Source organism: Sodiomyces alcalophilus (assembly GCF_042370955.1).
Source record: "Sodiomyces alcalophilus JCM 7366 unplaced genomic scaffold ACRALscaffold_4, whole genome shotgun sequence".
Taxonomy (NCBI): domain Eukaryota; kingdom Fungi; phylum Ascomycota; class Sordariomycetes; order Glomerellales; family Plectosphaerellaceae; genus Sodiomyces; species Sodiomyces alcalophilus.
The window spans coordinates 1595920-1611841 of NW_027263535.1; the positions used below are offsets into that span (position 1 = coordinate 1595920).

General features: G+C 55.0%; 7 protein-coding genes across 7 annotated transcripts; 3 read left to right on the forward strand and 4 right to left on the reverse strand.

The window, feature by feature from the left end:
• Positions 1-749: 749 nt before the first annotated feature.
• ACRALDRAFT_1071033 (uncharacterized protein) lies at positions 750-1649 on the forward strand (the record flags this gene model as incomplete). The annotated part of the gene is made up of 3 exons (XM_071017819.1): positions 750-950; positions 1017-1088; positions 1161-1649. The coding sequence occupies 3 exons, from the start codon at positions 750-752 to the stop codon at positions 1647-1649; spliced, it is 762 nt and encodes a 253-aa protein (XP_070874780.1).
• A 174-nt stretch (positions 1650-1823) lies between these two features.
• On the reverse strand, positions 1824-2327 carry ACRALDRAFT_211064 (uncharacterized protein; the record flags this gene model as incomplete). The annotated part of the gene is made up of 4 exons (XM_071023490.1): positions 1824-1936; positions 1998-2026; positions 2097-2183; positions 2230-2327. The coding sequence occupies 4 exons, from the start codon at positions 2325-2327 to the stop codon at positions 1824-1826; spliced, it is 327 nt and encodes a 108-aa protein (XP_070874781.1).
• A 30-nt stretch (positions 2328-2357) lies between these two features.
• On the reverse strand, positions 2358-4407 carry ACRALDRAFT_1057272 (uncharacterized protein; the record flags this gene model as incomplete). The annotated part of the gene is made up of 3 exons (XM_071015907.1): positions 2358-3611; positions 3674-3969; positions 4059-4407. The coding sequence occupies 3 exons, from the start codon at positions 4405-4407 to the stop codon at positions 2358-2360; spliced, it is 1899 nt and encodes a 632-aa protein (XP_070874782.1).
• Positions 4408-4639: 232 nt separating this feature from the next.
• On the reverse strand, positions 4640-6495 carry ACRALDRAFT_1076755 (uncharacterized protein). The gene is made up of 3 exons (XM_071018533.1): positions 6052-6495; positions 5918-5975; positions 4640-5857 (listed from the first exon to the last, which is right to left on the reverse strand). The coding sequence occupies exons 1-3, from the start codon at positions 6367-6369 to the stop codon at positions 4698-4700; spliced, it is 1536 nt and encodes a 511-aa protein (XP_070874783.1). The 5' UTR covers positions 6370-6495; the 3' UTR covers positions 4640-4697.
• A 2260-nt stretch (positions 6496-8755) lies between these two features.
• Positions 8756-9882, forward strand: ACRALDRAFT_1022271 (uncharacterized protein; the record flags this gene model as incomplete). The annotated part of the gene is made up of 5 exons (XM_071014748.1): positions 8756-8889; positions 8956-9079; positions 9202-9305; positions 9369-9646; positions 9716-9882. Coding segments are annotated over 5 exons (807 nt in total), but the record flags the coding sequence as incomplete, so codon positions are not given.
• A 1370-nt stretch (positions 9883-11252) lies between these two features.
• On the forward strand, positions 11253-11855 carry ACRALDRAFT_1071029 (uncharacterized protein; the record flags this gene model as incomplete). Its single annotated transcript, XM_071017818.1, has 3 exons — positions 11253-11297; positions 11395-11501; positions 11612-11855. The coding sequence occupies 3 exons, from the start codon at positions 11253-11255 to the stop codon at positions 11853-11855; spliced, it is 396 nt and encodes a 131-aa protein (XP_070874785.1).
• A 57-nt stretch (positions 11856-11912) lies between these two features.
• Positions 11913-15502, reverse strand: ACRALDRAFT_211061 (uncharacterized protein; the record flags this gene model as incomplete). The annotated part of the gene is made up of 8 exons (XM_071023488.1): positions 11913-11972; positions 12058-12229; positions 12282-12323; positions 12437-12491; positions 12572-12603; positions 12662-15267; positions 15331-15389; positions 15448-15502. 8 exons carry the CDS (start codon positions 15500-15502, stop codon positions 11913-11915), a joined length of 3081 nt encoding a protein of 1026 aa, XP_070874786.1.
• Positions 15503-15922: the final 420 nt, after the last annotated feature.

A 15922-nucleotide genomic window follows, 5' to 3' on the forward strand; every position in this document is an offset into this window, starting at 1 on the left:
GGGTGCATAAACGGCTCCGCGATCGTCTCTTTACAAATTGACTCCATAGAGCGATCTGCTTCGTAGTCTGTGAAACTTCATGTTATATCCAATCTCGGGACGGAATAACCCGTTCTGTTCCTGTTTCGGTCCAGCCTGTGTAACATATCACGTATTACGTGATACACACCTTGGTGACGGGATATTAGTCAGCGAATCACAACCCCTCGCCCTCCTTTGGAGGAAGGTCTCGTCGTTGCATGAAACTAACCACTAAATTATTAGGTCAACTTTTCTTTTCCCATTTTCCCCTCGCTGCAACCGTCATCAGCAATTTTATTTTATCGACTTCCTCCACCTACCTGACCATTGCACCTGATAGTACCTACCTTATTTTCGGTCACCAACGGACTACACAACGCAACAACACCCCTATTCCAACCAAACCGACTGCCTGGTGCAAGTCGTTTTATTCTCGCCCTCACAAGGAAGGAAGTACTGAGTAGTGGATCTACTTATTCTTCATATTTCTCTCACCCACCGTGCTCCGCGCTCGTCGCACGACTTTTTACTTTCCAGTCTCGCGGATCGTGACTTGCTCTCATCAACCACTCCCGGATTTTCTTATCACCTCCCAGCCTTCCTCTGCACCGATTGCCAAATTCGAATAGGCAACGTCTCAACGAGGGAATCTCGAGATTTGTATCTTGCGCGCCATCGCCACCGACCGACCCCAACCCCATCGACCGACCTCTACAATTCTGCCCACCATGGCCGCCACAGTTGATGGCCCCAAGATGAACGAGCAGGTCGATCTCACCACCATCCCCGTCTCTCCCAACGGCGATGTCGCCGACGCCAATGCGAGCAACGACATCAAAACCATCTTCCACGACAAGGAACATTTCAACGTTAAGCACCCGCTCCAAAATAAGTGGACTCTGTGGTATACCAAGCCTCCCAGTGGCAAGGTTCGTCTACTCCATACTTTTCTCTCGGTTTGATGATGCAAGCTGGTCTGACATTGTCTTCTTTAGGGCGATAACTGGAATGACTTGCTGAAGGAAATTATCACCTTTGATTCAGTGGAAGAGTTCTGGGGCGTTCAGGTACGTCGGAACTCCGCTTCGCACATCCCACAAAAAGCCCATGCGCAATGTCATGTCCTAACTCTTTCTTAGAATAACGTCACTCCGGTTTCCAAACTCGCTCAAAAGGCCGACTACCACCTCTTCAAGTCGGGCGTCCGGCCCGAGTGGGAAGACGTCCAAAACAAGCACGGTGGCAAATGGTCATACCAGTTCAAGAGCAAGGACAGCATCAACATCGATGAGCTCTGGCTCCACGTCATGCTTGCCGCCATCGGCGAGACGCTCGAGGACGAGGAGGATGGCGAAATCATGGGCGTCGTCGTCAATGTTCGCAAGGCCTTCTTCCGTATCGGCGTCTGGACCCGCACCACAGGAAAGAGCGTCCCGGGCCGGGGCGACGGAGACGTGGCCGGCGGCAAGGGCCGCTCCCCCGAGAAGGGCAAGAAGGTCCTCATGGACATCGGTCAGCGTTTCAAGAACCTCCTCAACCTGGCCCCCGGCGAGCTCATCGAGTTCTCTGGCCACACCGATAGCGCTCACAGCGGTAGCAGCCGTGCCAAGGCCAAGTTTACCGTATAAGGGAAAAGGGGAGATGGAAGGTACTCGAGACTCCCTTGCTTCCGGCGTGTAGCGGAGACCTGCTCAACATGTAGTATGAATGATTCGGCGGAAGTATGACATCCATACCCATCATTCCGGTTTTTTTTTTCTTCTTTTCTAGTTTCTTTTTCGTTTGCTTTTACTTTGCTCTATTCATGTCGGCGGCTTTGGGGTGTCGGCTGACACCGGGGACACTTTGGGGCACCCAATACTAGGTGCCTGTCTTGAAACCGCAAACGGCGTCCCGTCGTACGAGTTATTGGGGTCTAATAATTCCAGACCGTGACGAAGGGATTGATTTCAGTGGTATACACGTCTTACACTTACGGTCAAGGCGTTTCGTTGGAACACTGGCCCTGCATTGTCATGACGCTCATGGGGATGGTATAGCACGAGGGAAAATTTATCGAATAAATCAATGCCTACCTAGATTCTGGCGATCCTTGCTCGTTCCTGTTCTCGTCATGTCCTCTTACGGGAGGCATATTACTCGACTTGAACTCCGCTGATGCCCTTGGTATTGCGTCCTAGCAAAGCCCTTTGGCTAATTCATAGGTACAGATGCAGATGCAGAATCAAGAAATCGAGAAGAACGCCATACAATGCCATCCATGCAATATTTCTTACACGTCTCTTCGTCTCTTCGTCTCCTCCCATCTCATTAATCCCCCATCCCATCAAAACAAATCACAGCTCGTCCTCGCTGAACTGATCGGCAAACACCGCCTTGACCAGCTCCTTTTTGTTGATCTTCCCCATGGCATTCCGCGGGATATGGTCCACCACCTTGAGGACCTGCGGGATCTTGTAATTCGCCAGCCGGTGGCGCAAGGCCCTCCGCATGTCCATGGGCGACCATCGCGCGCCCTCGGGCACGACCTCGCGGTTCAGAATAACCACGGCGCCGACCTTCTGGCCCCATTTCCCCGACGGCACCGAGACGACGGCTGCCTCGGACACCTCGTCCAGGGAAAGCAGTTCCCTTTCAACCTCGAGCGCGCTGACTTTCTCCCCGCCCGTCTTGATGATGTCGGCGCTTTTCCGGCCGAGGATGAAGTACATATCGCCCTTCGCCCAGGGTTGCGCGTCCTCCCCTCCCTGGCCGGCGCCGTCGACGGCTCGACGCACCGCGACGTCGCCGGTACGGAACCAGCGGCCACCTTGGCCGTTCGGGGTCCCGCTGGCTCTTTCGTCGCCGTCTTGGACGAATTCCTTGGCGGTGGCGGCCGGGTTACGCCAGTACTCCTTGAAGATGGTGGGACCGCGGAGCTGGATCTCGCCTGGGCGGTGGCGGCCCTCGGGACCCTCGGGGATGATGGCGCCCGTGTCGAGGTCGGCGAGGCGGGCTTGGACGCCCGGGAGCGGCCAGCCGACGGAGGCGTCGACGCGGTCGGCGATGCGGAGGCCGCAGGAGAGCGCCATGCCCACCTCGGTCATGCCGTAGCGTTCTAGGAGGACGGTGCCGCGGGAGAGGCGGCGCCAGGCGTCTTTGATCGGAGTGGGGAGGGCGGCGGAGCCGGAGATGGCGAGGCGCATGTGTGCGGGGGAGACGGCGTCTCGTGCTGGTTCGGAGAGTTCGGGGGCCAGATCCTTGTGCGAGCTGAGGAGACGGGAGTAGACGGTTGGGACGACGGTGAAGAAGGTGATTTTCTCTCTCGGTGGGGTGTTGTGGTTATCGTTGGTGTTGTTGGTTTGACTGTTGGGCAGAGGGGATGCGACGAGAGGTGCGGCAAGTCGCGACCATACTTTGGACGGGTTAAAGGGAAAAAGGAACTCGATGGCGCTGCCGGCCAAGAGGGGTGTGAGGAGGGCATTGACGGTTCCGTGGATGTGGTGGAGCGGGAGAACATGGAGGAGATGATCTCGCGAGGAGTATTCCCAGGCTTCGATAAGGGAACGGGCTTGCGCTGTCAAGACAGATTGGGGCAATAGGACACCTTTCTGTAGAAGAATTAGTATGGAGAAAGATAGCCTGAAATGACCACAACAATGGTTGGTCGTACCGGTCGATTCGTCGTCCCCGAGGTGTAGAGCATCATGCCCGCACCCCCAAAGTCGGCATCTTCCAGCTCGATCTTCTCGTGCGGGCCGCCGCCCAGGTGTTTACGAATTTCCAATTGCGCCGGGTAGTGTTCCAAGTCAGTCGCAAGTACGTCCCGCGCCTTATCGGCATATTTGGCCGAATTGACGAGAAGCGATGCCTGGCTTTGGTTGATGATATATTGGAGCTCGGCAGCGGGGAAGGCTGGCGAGAGGGGCACGGCGATAGATCGGGCGGCGAAGGCGGCGAGTAGAGTCACTAAGAACACGAAGAGAAAGGCAATTAGCTCTTTATGGCCATTCTTCTTGCATTATGTTGTTATGGACAGGTGAATGGCATGGCTTTACCGACGTAGTCGTAGCTGTTTTCTACCAAGAAGGCGATGCGCTCGCCGTCGAGGCTCGTCTTGCCCGTCGCCGACAAGAGCTGGTCTCTTGCCCGCGTGACGTCGCCCAACAGCTCCCCATACCTGAACCTCCTCCCGGATAACGAGTGGATGACAGCCGTAGAGTCCGGATCATGGCCGGCGATTGCCTCGAAAAGCGGTAGCTTCGGTAGAGTAGAAATCATTCTTCTGCTGCTGTTGTTGAGGCGTCGAAGACCGCGGGATGGGGCGGGGATGGGGCGGACCACGGCCGTTGGGAAGAATGTCAAGGATGACATGCATCTACAACATGCTGCTGCAGGCCGCCGCATGGCGACCCGCCACAGTGGTGGGAAGGCGAATGAAGACATGGGGAGATGGACAGTAGGATCGGATCAGGGCGGAGGGAGCGACCGTTCTGATGCCCCTCAATCCCACGTCACGTGGGGTCCCTATGGTCCGTGTGCCCGCAGTATCTTCGGAGGTACGTACGGTGCTTTTTATTAGCGTACTACGTACCTAGGTACCTGCGGAGTAAACCGTGGGCTTCGGGTATTACCTTAGTCTCGAGTATTGAACGGTCCTGTATTGCGCTATGAAAATAACTTGATAACCCACCTAATTAATTGCCCTGTTCTCCGCTCTCTGCTCCCTTCTCCCGACTCTCTACCCTCTGCTCTCTGGTCTCCTGCTCTTTAGTCTCCGGCTCCTGGTTCTCCTGCTGCTGACCTTCCTGTTCCCGACTCTCTGGCTCCCGACTCTCCGGCTCCTGACTCTCCGGCTCCCGACTCTCCTGCTCCCGACTCTCTGGCTCCCGGGCCTCCTGCTCTTTACTCTCCTGCTCCCGACTCTCTGACTCCCGATTCTCTGACTCCCGATTCTCCGAGTCCTGGGTCGCCTGCTCCCGGGTCTCCTCCATCGGCTCCCCGCTCTCCGGCTCCCGACTCTCTGGCTCCCGACTCTCTGGCTCCCGATTCTCCGGCTCCTGGCTCTCCTGCTCCTGGATCTCCCCCATCGGGCCCCCGCTTTCCGGCTCCCGACCCTCCTGCTCCCGATTCTCCGGCTCCAGATTCTCCTGCTCCTGGGTCTCCTGCTCCTGGGTCTCCTGCTCCTGGGTCTCCTCCATCGGGGCCCCGCTCGCCAGCTCCCGGCTCTCTGGCTCCCGATTCCCCTTCTCCTGGGTATCCTGCTCCTGGATCTCCATCGGCTCCCCGCTCTCTGGCTCCCGACTCCCCTGCTCCTGAATCTCCTCCATCGGCCCCCCGCTCTCCGTAAGGTTAGACACCTTGCGGTTGTAGTCGGATAATTTGCCCGACTCTTTTACCGCTCCCATACTCGCCAAAGCTTCTGTGATGAGCGCCACGGCAGCACTATCAAGCCCGAGATTCTCAGCATCTGCAGCAAAGGCCGCGAACCGTTCCTTCCAGAACTCCCACCGTTCAACGCTCATCGGCGCTATATCCTTACACAGCGAACCTGTCTGCAGCGCCCGGGCATCGTCCTCGTCGAGCTCCCCCGCCTCGGCCATCCACTCGAATACGATGTCTGCGCACTGAATCATCCACTCGCTCGCCGCACAAAGACGGGAATCCATCTCAAGCGCCTTCTCGGACGGTTCTTGTGCCCATGGCGGCTCTTCGAGCACCTCTCTAAGCTCCCAGATGGGAAAGTTGAGCCAGGGCCTGAAGCCGAGACGCGTGAGCCGGGCAACGAACGAGTTTAGGTTCTTCCATTGGCGGCACTTTTCGCCCATCTCGTCGTCCTCATCGTAATCTAACGGACCTATAAGCCATTTAGCATGGGGTTCCCTACAGGGAAAAGGTCAGGCTACCCGATCATTACCGTTCCATTTTTCCCTCATGGCCATGGAGAGATAAGGAAGATCCTCCCATAAGAGTGTCTGATGTTCGAGATGCCGTTAGCTCAGAACTTTCCGAAGGGCCGGAAACCTGACAATGGTCTGCGTCCTTTCTCACCTGAATATTCCCCAGGACGCTACCACCCCGATGGCGGAGGTTGTCCAGGGCTTGGACAAGACTGTGCTGCCAGGGGTGGTCTGGGGGGATACAGCCGGCGATATCAATGACTGCAAACCAGACTGGCCAGAGGACGATCCCGGGTTTATTTGTTCGGCAGAAGAAGCTGATATCATCGGCAATCTTCTCAGCTTTCAATTCCGGCGTGGTTGGGTACTGAAGGGTGGCCTTGAAAACGTTGAGAATGGCCAACTGGCCGTCTGCGCTTGCTCCCCATTTTGCGAGCTCATCCTCGATGGGCTGTAGACTTATATTCATTGTCGTTCGGTCGCGTTTTCAATCAAGTAACAGTTTTTGGCTGCACGAGCTGCATGCAGAGAGATGCGGATGGGGAGGAGGCCATTTAAGAGCCCGGCGGCGAGTGCCAACAGGCAACCAACAGGCAACAGGGCATCTAAAAATAAATTCCCCGACGGCGCTTATTCATCGGCCCTCATCGGCCTCGAACCTGCATCTGGCGCGCGGCTGCCATGTTTCATTACGGTATCACAGGCGGCCCCCATGTTTCATTCCCATGGTTTGACAGGTATTACACTCGTTATCTCGGTCAATTGATATGTGGCATTGGCTGACCATTCAGAACTGGGCATGTTGGCCTTCCATATGGACCTGCCGATGTGAACAAGGCTGCCTCATGCTTGTCCGGCGCTTGTCGTCACAGTCACCGGCGCCAGCCCTGCATGATGGAAGCGCCAGGCGTAGAGTGTAACCTATCATCCTTTTCCCCTGGCGCCGCCATCATGCCACGGCTCGTTGCCTGGGACAAGATTATGTTTCGCGGTCCCAGGGGAGCTCGTCCCCAAGTCCTAGAAGGCGACCGGAAGGCGCACCAACTTGCAGTTTAGAAGGCGGTCCATGGTCCATGCGACCGTTGGCCTCATTTCGCGCCCCGGCGACTAACCTGCGTACGCATTGACGAGATGAAGATATAAGCCAGACATGTCCACCCGAGAATTCAGAGTTGATTTGAACCAGCATGTTATTCCTCAAGGTCCCTTCGACTCGTCCTTTATCTCAGGTGCACACACTCTAGGAACTCCATCCCCGCGGCTTATATCATGGCGTCGGGATATCCCGGTGGACCTTGGGGCTCGGCTCCATCTCCACCAGCCGGCTCTCGTACTGGACCATCTGGCTCAGCTCCTCGACACTCCGGCTCAGCTGCATCACCCGGATATAGCGCTGCATTTCCAGCCTTACCTCCGTCAGCTGGGCCTCGTGCTGGACACTCTGGTTCAGCTCCGCCAGCCGCACCTCGTGCTGGGCACTCTGGTTCAGCTCGGCCAACCGGACCTCGTGCTGGACACTATGGTTCGGTTCCGCCAGCCGGCTCTAGTGCCGGAGGTCCTGGCTCAGCGCCACCTGGTCATGCAACTCTTGGTCGGACGCACACAAACTCGTCTCACGTACGTGTTGGTCAAGGCCTAGAGCTCACTCTCTCGTTAATATGGGCGGATCATTAATATCACTCCAGTATAGTTTCGACGGGGTCCCGTGTGATCGGGATGATCCCGATTCTCAAACGTGGATGTACGCAAAAGACGCGCGAGCGCAGCAAGCCGGTTTACCTCCTGGCAGGGGCATGCATTATCCCTCAAACTACTGGAACACTGAACGTCTTCCACTCTCGACCCCGGGCCGGGCCCCAAGACCGGGCCGCCCACAAGGACCTGGCAATCGGCCTGTATGGCTTCATCATCCACTTAAACCCGGCACCACAAAGACCTGGACCGGGTATCATGATGGGCTGCCAGGAGCTGTCCGGAGCGTCTACACGCCCGGAGATCCGAATACATTCGACGTCATGTTCCATAACCCGAAGGCGGGACGCACGGCAGCAGGAACGAATGACAATTTTACGCTGGCGAACTACCACCCGGCAACGCCACCCGCACCCCCGGGGCCACCCCGGCCACCGACAGGTACTTGATTGGAATTTCTCGGAGAGGCCATGGCCATTAGCTCGGTCGCGCCCCTTTTTCTTCTCGGGGCCACTGTCGCTGTCATCGTCGTTCTCATTCTCATTGTCGACCACTGATATTCAAGCGAGGACTTTATGGTGGACGGCAGCTTCGCGACTGAGCTGTCGAGGCTCAACGAAATGGTGGCGGCTCGCGGCATAGGATGAAGTGGGCCGGGTCAATGCTGCATTTGCTGCTTACCCCCCGTGTGTTACTGCGGTCGACCATCGACTGTCTTTTCGGATGTTCATTTTTTCTGTCTTTGCCGGGTTTTATTTGCACGCAAGCGGATGGCGTTTGTCCTACCCTCGTCATTTCGGGGGATCGTACCTGATGAAGTTTTGGGAATGTTTAAAGCGAGTAAAGTGATTATAGCCTTGTGTTCCCGTCTTGGTCATAGTATAGGAAAGCTTCAAATATAGCAGCTCACGTCTTGATGCACAAGCACAGTTGGCACACAACGACCGATGTCAGCAGGCAACTGACTTTGGCGTCGGGGACCTGATTCGGAGAGATGTCGCCAGGAGTACCTACCTACCTTAGAGCTAATCGATAAGAGATTGGCCGCCCCACCTTTTAGACTGATAAGGAATTGCTTGGTATCCAGCAGTAACTTTTTTTCAACTTCGCATTTATCCCGTTGGCAAAAAAATCGAGAAATCACCAAACCATCAATCTACAACATGGCCGCAGTGTACAAAACCGTCACAAGCGACGGCGCCGGAGCGAAACGGGATGGAAAGGCGGCTGGAGAAAAAACCCGGCCAGAGAACCGGCAGAGGGTTCTGATTCTTTCGTCAAGAGGCGTCACCTACCGGTAAGAGCGGCCGTGGATGGAGGAGTCGCGCGTCTCTGAATATTGGACTGACGATGAGTGCTGTAGCCAGCGACATTTCCTCGACGACCTCGGTACTCTGCTGCCGCACGGGCGCAAGGAATCCAAGTTTGATTCCAAGAAGAAGCTATACGTTTTGAACGAACTTGCGGAACTATACAACTGCAACAACGTAAGCGCTGCCAATTCCTCTCCACGCTTTTTTCTGCTTTTCCCGCTATCTTTCTCGGCCTTCCCTGGATACTATGGTTCGCCTTTTCCCGCAATACAACGCAGCTGACGAAAAGATCATAGGTGTTGTTCCTGGAGGCTCGGAAACGCGAGGATCTCTACCTGCACCTGTCCAAGGTCCCCAATGGGCCAACGATCAAGTTTCACATCCAGAATCTGCACACCATGTGAGTCTTTCTGCCATCTAGCCATCCCGCCCAGACGTCTCTAACTGTTTGTGTGTCATATAGGGAAGAGTTGAACTTTACAGGTAACTGCCTGAAGGGTTCGCGCCCGATTTTATCTTTCGACGCGGCATTCGATCAAGACCCATCCTTCCGGCTTATGCGCGAGGTCTTAACACACGTGTTCGGCGTACCGAAAAACGCAAGGAAGTCCAAGCCATTCATCGACCGGGTCATGGGGTTCAGCATAGTCGACGGCAAGATTTGGGTGCGCCATTACCAGATTGTCGAAGAGGATGCGTCGAGTGAGGAGAAGGATATTTCACTCCTTGAGATTGGACCGCGTACGTTGTCGCGCCCTATTTATTCGCACTTTTTGACGACGTAAAACTAACAAGTCTTTCTCCGTTCAGGTTTCTGCATGACGCCGATGATCATACAGGAGGGGTCATTTGGTGGAGCCATCATCTTCGAGAACAAGAACTACGTATCCCCGAACCTGGTCAGAGCCGACCTGCGGAGACGAGCTGCCAGGAGGCATGGCGCACGACAAGCACAGACGGTGGAACGCGAGGCCAAAATGGGTAGGCTTGCGGCAAGCAAAAAGCCTGATGCTTTGGACTCGAGGAAGTTGTTTTCTTAGAGATGGGGTCGACTAGTTGTGCCGCCATTTAGCGATTCAAAGAAAGCGGCCTCTTACGCAGCGGTATACGGACTTGGTGGAATTCGATTGTCGGCGACAGATCCGTGATGATGGATTGGGTACTTTGTAAAGTCCAGGGAAGTGGGAGGCCGAAATGTCACCGCCTGAACGACATGTCACCTATATGTTTCTTCTGATGACTAAGTCGGGCTCCTCTGGACTGTCTGTACGTCGTACCCTGGTCTCACCGACTTGCTGACGACATTGGAGCCCAACCTTTGTTTCTTAGTAATGTGCAGCTTTGCATGGTACTTTTCCCTGGCTCTTCCAAAAACCACAGTACAGGAATAGACAACCTTGTTAGTGAAACCAACTAGTCGGATATTATGTGCGGTTGATCCGTAATGGAGAAGGTCTTTGCAGATTTTAACCACCGTCTTTCGGTAGTAGCTCAACACGTGGATGTGGACACAGTGACAGCTCGGGGGCGGGAGGGGTATAGGTACCAAGGCAATACCTCTAGACGTGGAGGCTCCGGAGCGGTGCAAGCCGGCCGCAACGCAGACCGCGCACACACACGGCAGACCGCCCTCGTCCCCACTAAGTCTCCCGACCGCTAGGAACGATAGGGCCACCCTCACCGCTGATTGGGTTCAAGTGCAGGTACCTGATGCAGCCAAGCCCCAGTAACAGCACGTAGGTATCACACATCACACAACGCACACACACACATCGGCGGTCAGCACCTCTTCACCGAACTTTCGGTGACCGTTTTCTTTTCTTCTCCCCCGTCTCTTTTTTTGACGTTTCCGTTTTTGGTCAACCACCCACACAACGGGGGCTGGAAAACAATCACAAAGTCGGTACTGGCAGGGTTCTTTTCGTTCCTTGGGTAGGTATTTCTCTTCTTGTACACTGTCCTGTCCTGTCCTGTCCTGTCCTGTCCTGTCCCGTCCAAGTGCTTATCAAATCCCTGTTCCTGGCTGTAAGCTAGTGGCCCGTCAAGCTCTCTTCTTCAAGCCCCTCCTCCCTCTTCCTCTAGCTCCCATCCGTTTCTCTTCCTTTTCTCCTCTTCCATCACTCTCTAGAGAAAAATCTGTTGCCTCTTCTGTGCTCACTCCTTTTACTTACGTATTCGCGCCTTCCTACGTAGACCACCAGCCGCATTTCGAACCATTTGACCCGACGATCATATCGGAATCAACTCTCAAGGAACCATCAGCATTCCTTCCTTCAGGCACTCTGTCCCAATGCTTCGAAGATACGCTCTAGGTTTCTCCTCCAACGCCTCACGGCCTTTTTCCGCCATGTCGTCCTCCGCTACGCCCCTCGAAGATGTCATCCGCAGCAAGGTAAGCTCCTATCGCCTCGCTTCCGCTTCTTCTCGCTCCTTCGGTGCCGATCACGCGACGTCATGATAATTAACAAAGTCACCCACGTGGTATCTAGATCACCGCGGCCCTGTCACCTTCGTGCCTCGAAATCTACAATGACTCCCATCTTCATACCCACCACAAAGCCATGGTCGGCAACACTTCCAAAGAAACCCACTTCAGGTACGGCCCCATTGTATTCGACCTTTGACCTGGTTCCTCCCACCCCGTTCTTTTCAGCTTGGAATCTCGACCCGTAGGCTAACATAGGCGGAAACACCCCGCTTTCCCAGACTCATCATCATTTCCGACGCCTTCCGCTCCAAGATGCAGCCTGCCCGCCACCGAATGGTGTACGCCCTGCTCCGCGAAGAGTTGGACCGGGAAGGCGGCATCCACGCCCTCCAGCTCCGCACGCTGACCCCCGAGGAAGAGGAGCGGCAGAAGGCCAAGGCGGCCCGTGCCGCCGAGGAGAAGCAGAGCAAGGAAGCCCAGGCAGGCAAAGAAAACACTGACTTTCCCGCTCAAACCGACTGAACCCCTGCGACTGCGACCACAGAAATAGCCAACATTGACGGCGCTTGACGAGATGGACTAGACGGAAATTTGATGAAAAGAAAACATTGGCGACATTTCTTCTCCGACTTTTTGGGACTACAATTACGAACACGTTACGACAAAACTAGCTCTCGAGCAATAAGAAAACAGGAAAAATCGAAAAAAAAAATAGACATGAGACGGTGGTAGAAGAGAGATGTGGAACTGGGAAACATGCGAATGATCGGACAGAATGGAAGGACATGGAGGAGATGGACAAGACAGAATCACGACCCGGCGCTAGGTTTTCATTTCTCCTCTTCTTGGGGGCGTTGGTGGTTAACCATACTTTGTTCACCTTTTCGCCTCCCCTCCTTTGAAGACGACGAAGGAAATACAAAGGGAAAAACATGAAAAAAAAAAGACACAAGAAACAGCGGACAACTATTGTACTCGCCGGCGGCGCATCTAGACGGGTTTGCCCAATGCAAATAAATACTACCAGACTTTGGTTCTTTTCTTTCGCCCTATCCAATTCTCTTCCGAGGATAAAAGGATGTATGTATTAGAAGTAGTCGCACTTCCAAGAGAAACCCCATATGCACAAAATATGATTAATCTCAAGACGGAACGTGGCTATGGATCAATCCTTTCCCAAACGTCCATCCGAACCTCCTAAGGGTATCAATGCTTTCTGTCAATATGACGCCGGCAACTAAAACGATTCAACGCCACTGCTATGCCGCTGCTTTGAGACAATGGCCAGGAAATCCCCCAAACCCTACGAAATCTCATGGATCTGTCACTGCCTGGGAGGAGCACTAGAAGACGCCTGGCCCGGCAGACGACCCTCTTCCTTCAACTTTTGCAAGTGCCGCCGAAACTTCTCCTGGCGACTTTCCTTCTTCTTGTTCTTCCGCACGCCTCCCTCCGGTGTCGCGGTCTTACGAGCGCTGGGCGCCGGGCTGGGCTTGTCCGGCGGAGCAGCTCCGGCGGCGGGGAGGGTAGCGCGCCGGGCCTGAGATGTGCCGTTGGGCGTTGACGGGGCGAACGACGGAGGTAGCACTCGCGGTTTCACCTTGTTGGGAGTTTGAGTGTGTTCGGAACGGCCGGGCATCGAGTGTCGCGCTTTGGATTGATGGCGGCCGTCCTGAGCTGCCACTGGTCGGTCGACTGTGTCTGGCGGTGGCTGTTGTTCGATGGGACGATCTGGGGTTTCGGCCGTGGCCGCCGCTCCATCGTTTCCTTGATGCCCATCCCCGTTGGCTACAGTCGCCGAATCACTTCCGTCCTGAATGCTCCTCGTCTCCATATCAGCTTCGGAGCTGCTACTGTCGGCATCTACCAGGTTGATAGTGACTGGTGTTGCATCTTCCACCGTCTTTGGAGCATGAGTGGCCTGTACGGCCGACTGCTCTTCTGTATGGGGCGCCTGTGGGCGTTCTTGGAGTGGTTCAGTAGATCGCCCAGGCCGTGAAGCAGGCTGGGCTGTGTCACGTCCAGCCAGCGGCGTGGATGTCCTTGTTGCGGCCCGTTCAGACGGGGGAGCCAAGGCTTTGGCAGTCTTGGGGGACTCCTCCCTAGTCACAGTAAACGACTTGTCCACAGTCGGGGAGCGGGAAAAGCCTAAAGCCTTCCGAGCCTCATAGTACTCCGTGGCATGGACCTCAAAGACGCGGCCGAGGTTGTCGTTGGTGACTATGCCTTTCAGGTATAACGGCCAAGGAATGTTCTCGACATACCATTCCATGGCGTAGAGGGGAGGATCGTCATCGGTGCGTTCGATGTAGCGGATGTAGTCGTCGCAAAATACCCTGATGAAGTCATCGTAAAGAAAAACGGGGAGTTTGCGCTCCCGCCTGAGGCTTTTGATGGATAAGCACGCCCTGACAAAGTCTCCAAGACTTCCCCTGAAACTGTCGTAGGCAGACTGATATGCTTCGAGCGGTTCCTTCCAGAAGAACTCGGCCCAGTTAGGTTGCAGTAATGTCGGACCTTTTTTCGGCGTCTCTGCTTCCACTGTCTCTGCTTCCACTGTCTCTGCTTCCACTGTCTCTGCTTCCACTATCTCCGCTTCGACTGTCTCCATTTCGACTGTCTCCATTTCCACCGTCTCCATTTGCGTTTCCATTCCCACCATCTCCGTTTCCCCATTACGTTGTGCCTCGGATGGGGATTTCAGCAGCTCGGGAACATCGGAGCGAGTTTGTGTGTAATGCCCGTCATGTTGGGGTTGCTCTGGCAGAGTCTCCTCGCACGCTTCCGCGATGGCGCTCGCAGCGTTTGGTTTGTCGGACGGGGCAGGTTCGGCTCTGTTGTTGGGAAATGTGGCAGATATCGGAAAAGGGGACGACGACATGGTGAGGTCTGGAGAAGGCCGAGGCTTGCGTGATATTCCTTGGCCTGGCGTCTGTTTGACCGTATTGGGAATGACAGAGCTGGGGCTGTCATCGAATTTTATCCTCTTCATGGGACGGCGTCGTCGCGGCTGACCTTGCACAGGCGGGCTGTGCGTGGCGGTATACGTGGAAGGAACCACGCTCCCCTGGCCGCAAGGGGGCGTGTTGGCGAAGTTTCCTTTGAGCACTGAAGTCCGGTTGATAGGCGGCGTCGCGCGGAACAAGGCGCCGGGAATTTCGGCCTCGAGTTCATCAATGCCAGAGCTGCTTGGTGGAAGCAGGGGCCCCAGAGTCCGCTGTAAGAGTGTAGGGGGCAGTCGAGTATCGGCTTGGGATTGTGTCTGTGTAACGGAAGCGAAGGCGCTTGAATTAACACGGGGTGATGGCGATGTAAGATCACGCAACGCGTCCTTCGGCTCGGGCAGTGGTGACTGTGATAGAATGATGTCTGATTGCCAGTTTGCGTTATGGCCCCTGTCCGCAACGCCTTGTGAGCTTTGCCCCTCGGTATTCGTGTTGGTTCGTGATTGTCGCGAGCCAGGCAGGGCTTGGCTCAGAGGGCTTTCCGAATCGTCGCTATCGTCAAGGGGCTTCTGGAATCCTGGTGTCACTGGCATAGGCCTCGGCGGTGAAAGAGACCAGGATGACATTGGTATACCTTCCGACGACTCGGACGAGGAACTCGGGGAAGGAGGACGATTCCGAGCTTCATCATGGCCGGCCTTGCGTTTCTTGGGCGAAGCCGCTTGAGTGGAGGCGCTTGATGAGAGGGGCTTCTGAGCGGGTGGAGGCAGTATTCTGGCCTTCACATCGTCCAAGACGCCAGGCGGCACATTGAACAAAGGCTTGGTGGTATTGGCAGACGGGTTGAACCACGAGTCTGGGCGATCTAGTAGTGCGCGTTGATCGGCTGGTATGCGGAAAAGACGACGGGGTATGACACTCCGCTGGCGGATAGCATGGTGAAGAGAGGACGGGGTTGGCGTCGAGCTGCTGGAGCTCCCAGGAGCCATCTTTTCAGGCACCGCCAGTACTGCTAGTATCGCTACTCGAGGAGTCGTTACTACGTCCGACACGGCGGAACATTTGTAGTCAAAAGCCCAAAACTTCGTCCTATTATCAATCTTTCTATCGGCTGCATTGGCGAACGTGTAAAAAGTAAGAGGTGTCAGGCAGTGAAGTGGGGTGAGGACATATGGAGGACAAAGAAGAGTGATAAGGCGCGACAAGGCGCGACTGCTTGATCATAAGGAATGTGTTATCGATAAGGCCTGTTGCCTGATAAGATAAATTATGATGGTCTGTGCACCTCGGCCTTGACATTGAGCAAGAACACAGTACCTCGTACTTCTTGGTCCTTCTAACTTGTATGTAGCTACAGCTGTCTTTACTTCCAAGTACGCTTTGTCTTTCCCAGATATCGATCTGCTTTCGGATGGACTTCTGATTTGCTTATCGTCTCCTGTGGTTTCTCAGTGACGACAGGATCATTCTGTTACAAATGGAGTCAACCAGCTATGACGTGACATGTCCTCTCACGTGCGTGCTAGTAGACTTGTAAGCCACGAATTTCTACTTGGTCTGGGGCCAACCAAAGTACATGTACAACACCAGGTCCCATATGTACGTACCTATTCCTGTGACAACAGGCATCCACCCTACAGGGAA

Coding starts and splice junctions, on each gene's coding strand:
- ACRALDRAFT_1076755 (XM_071018533.1), bottom strand. CDS start 6,369: ATGAATATAAGTCTACAGCCCATCGAGGATGAGCTCGCAAAATGGGGA. Junction 5,976..6,051: donor GCGTCCTGGGGAATATTCAG/GTGAGAAAGGAC, acceptor CTCGAACATCAG/ACACTCTTATGGGAGGATCT. Junction 5,858..5,917: donor CATGAGGGAAAAATGGAACG/GTAATGATCGGG, acceptor AATGGCTTATAG/GTCCGTTAGATTACGATGAG.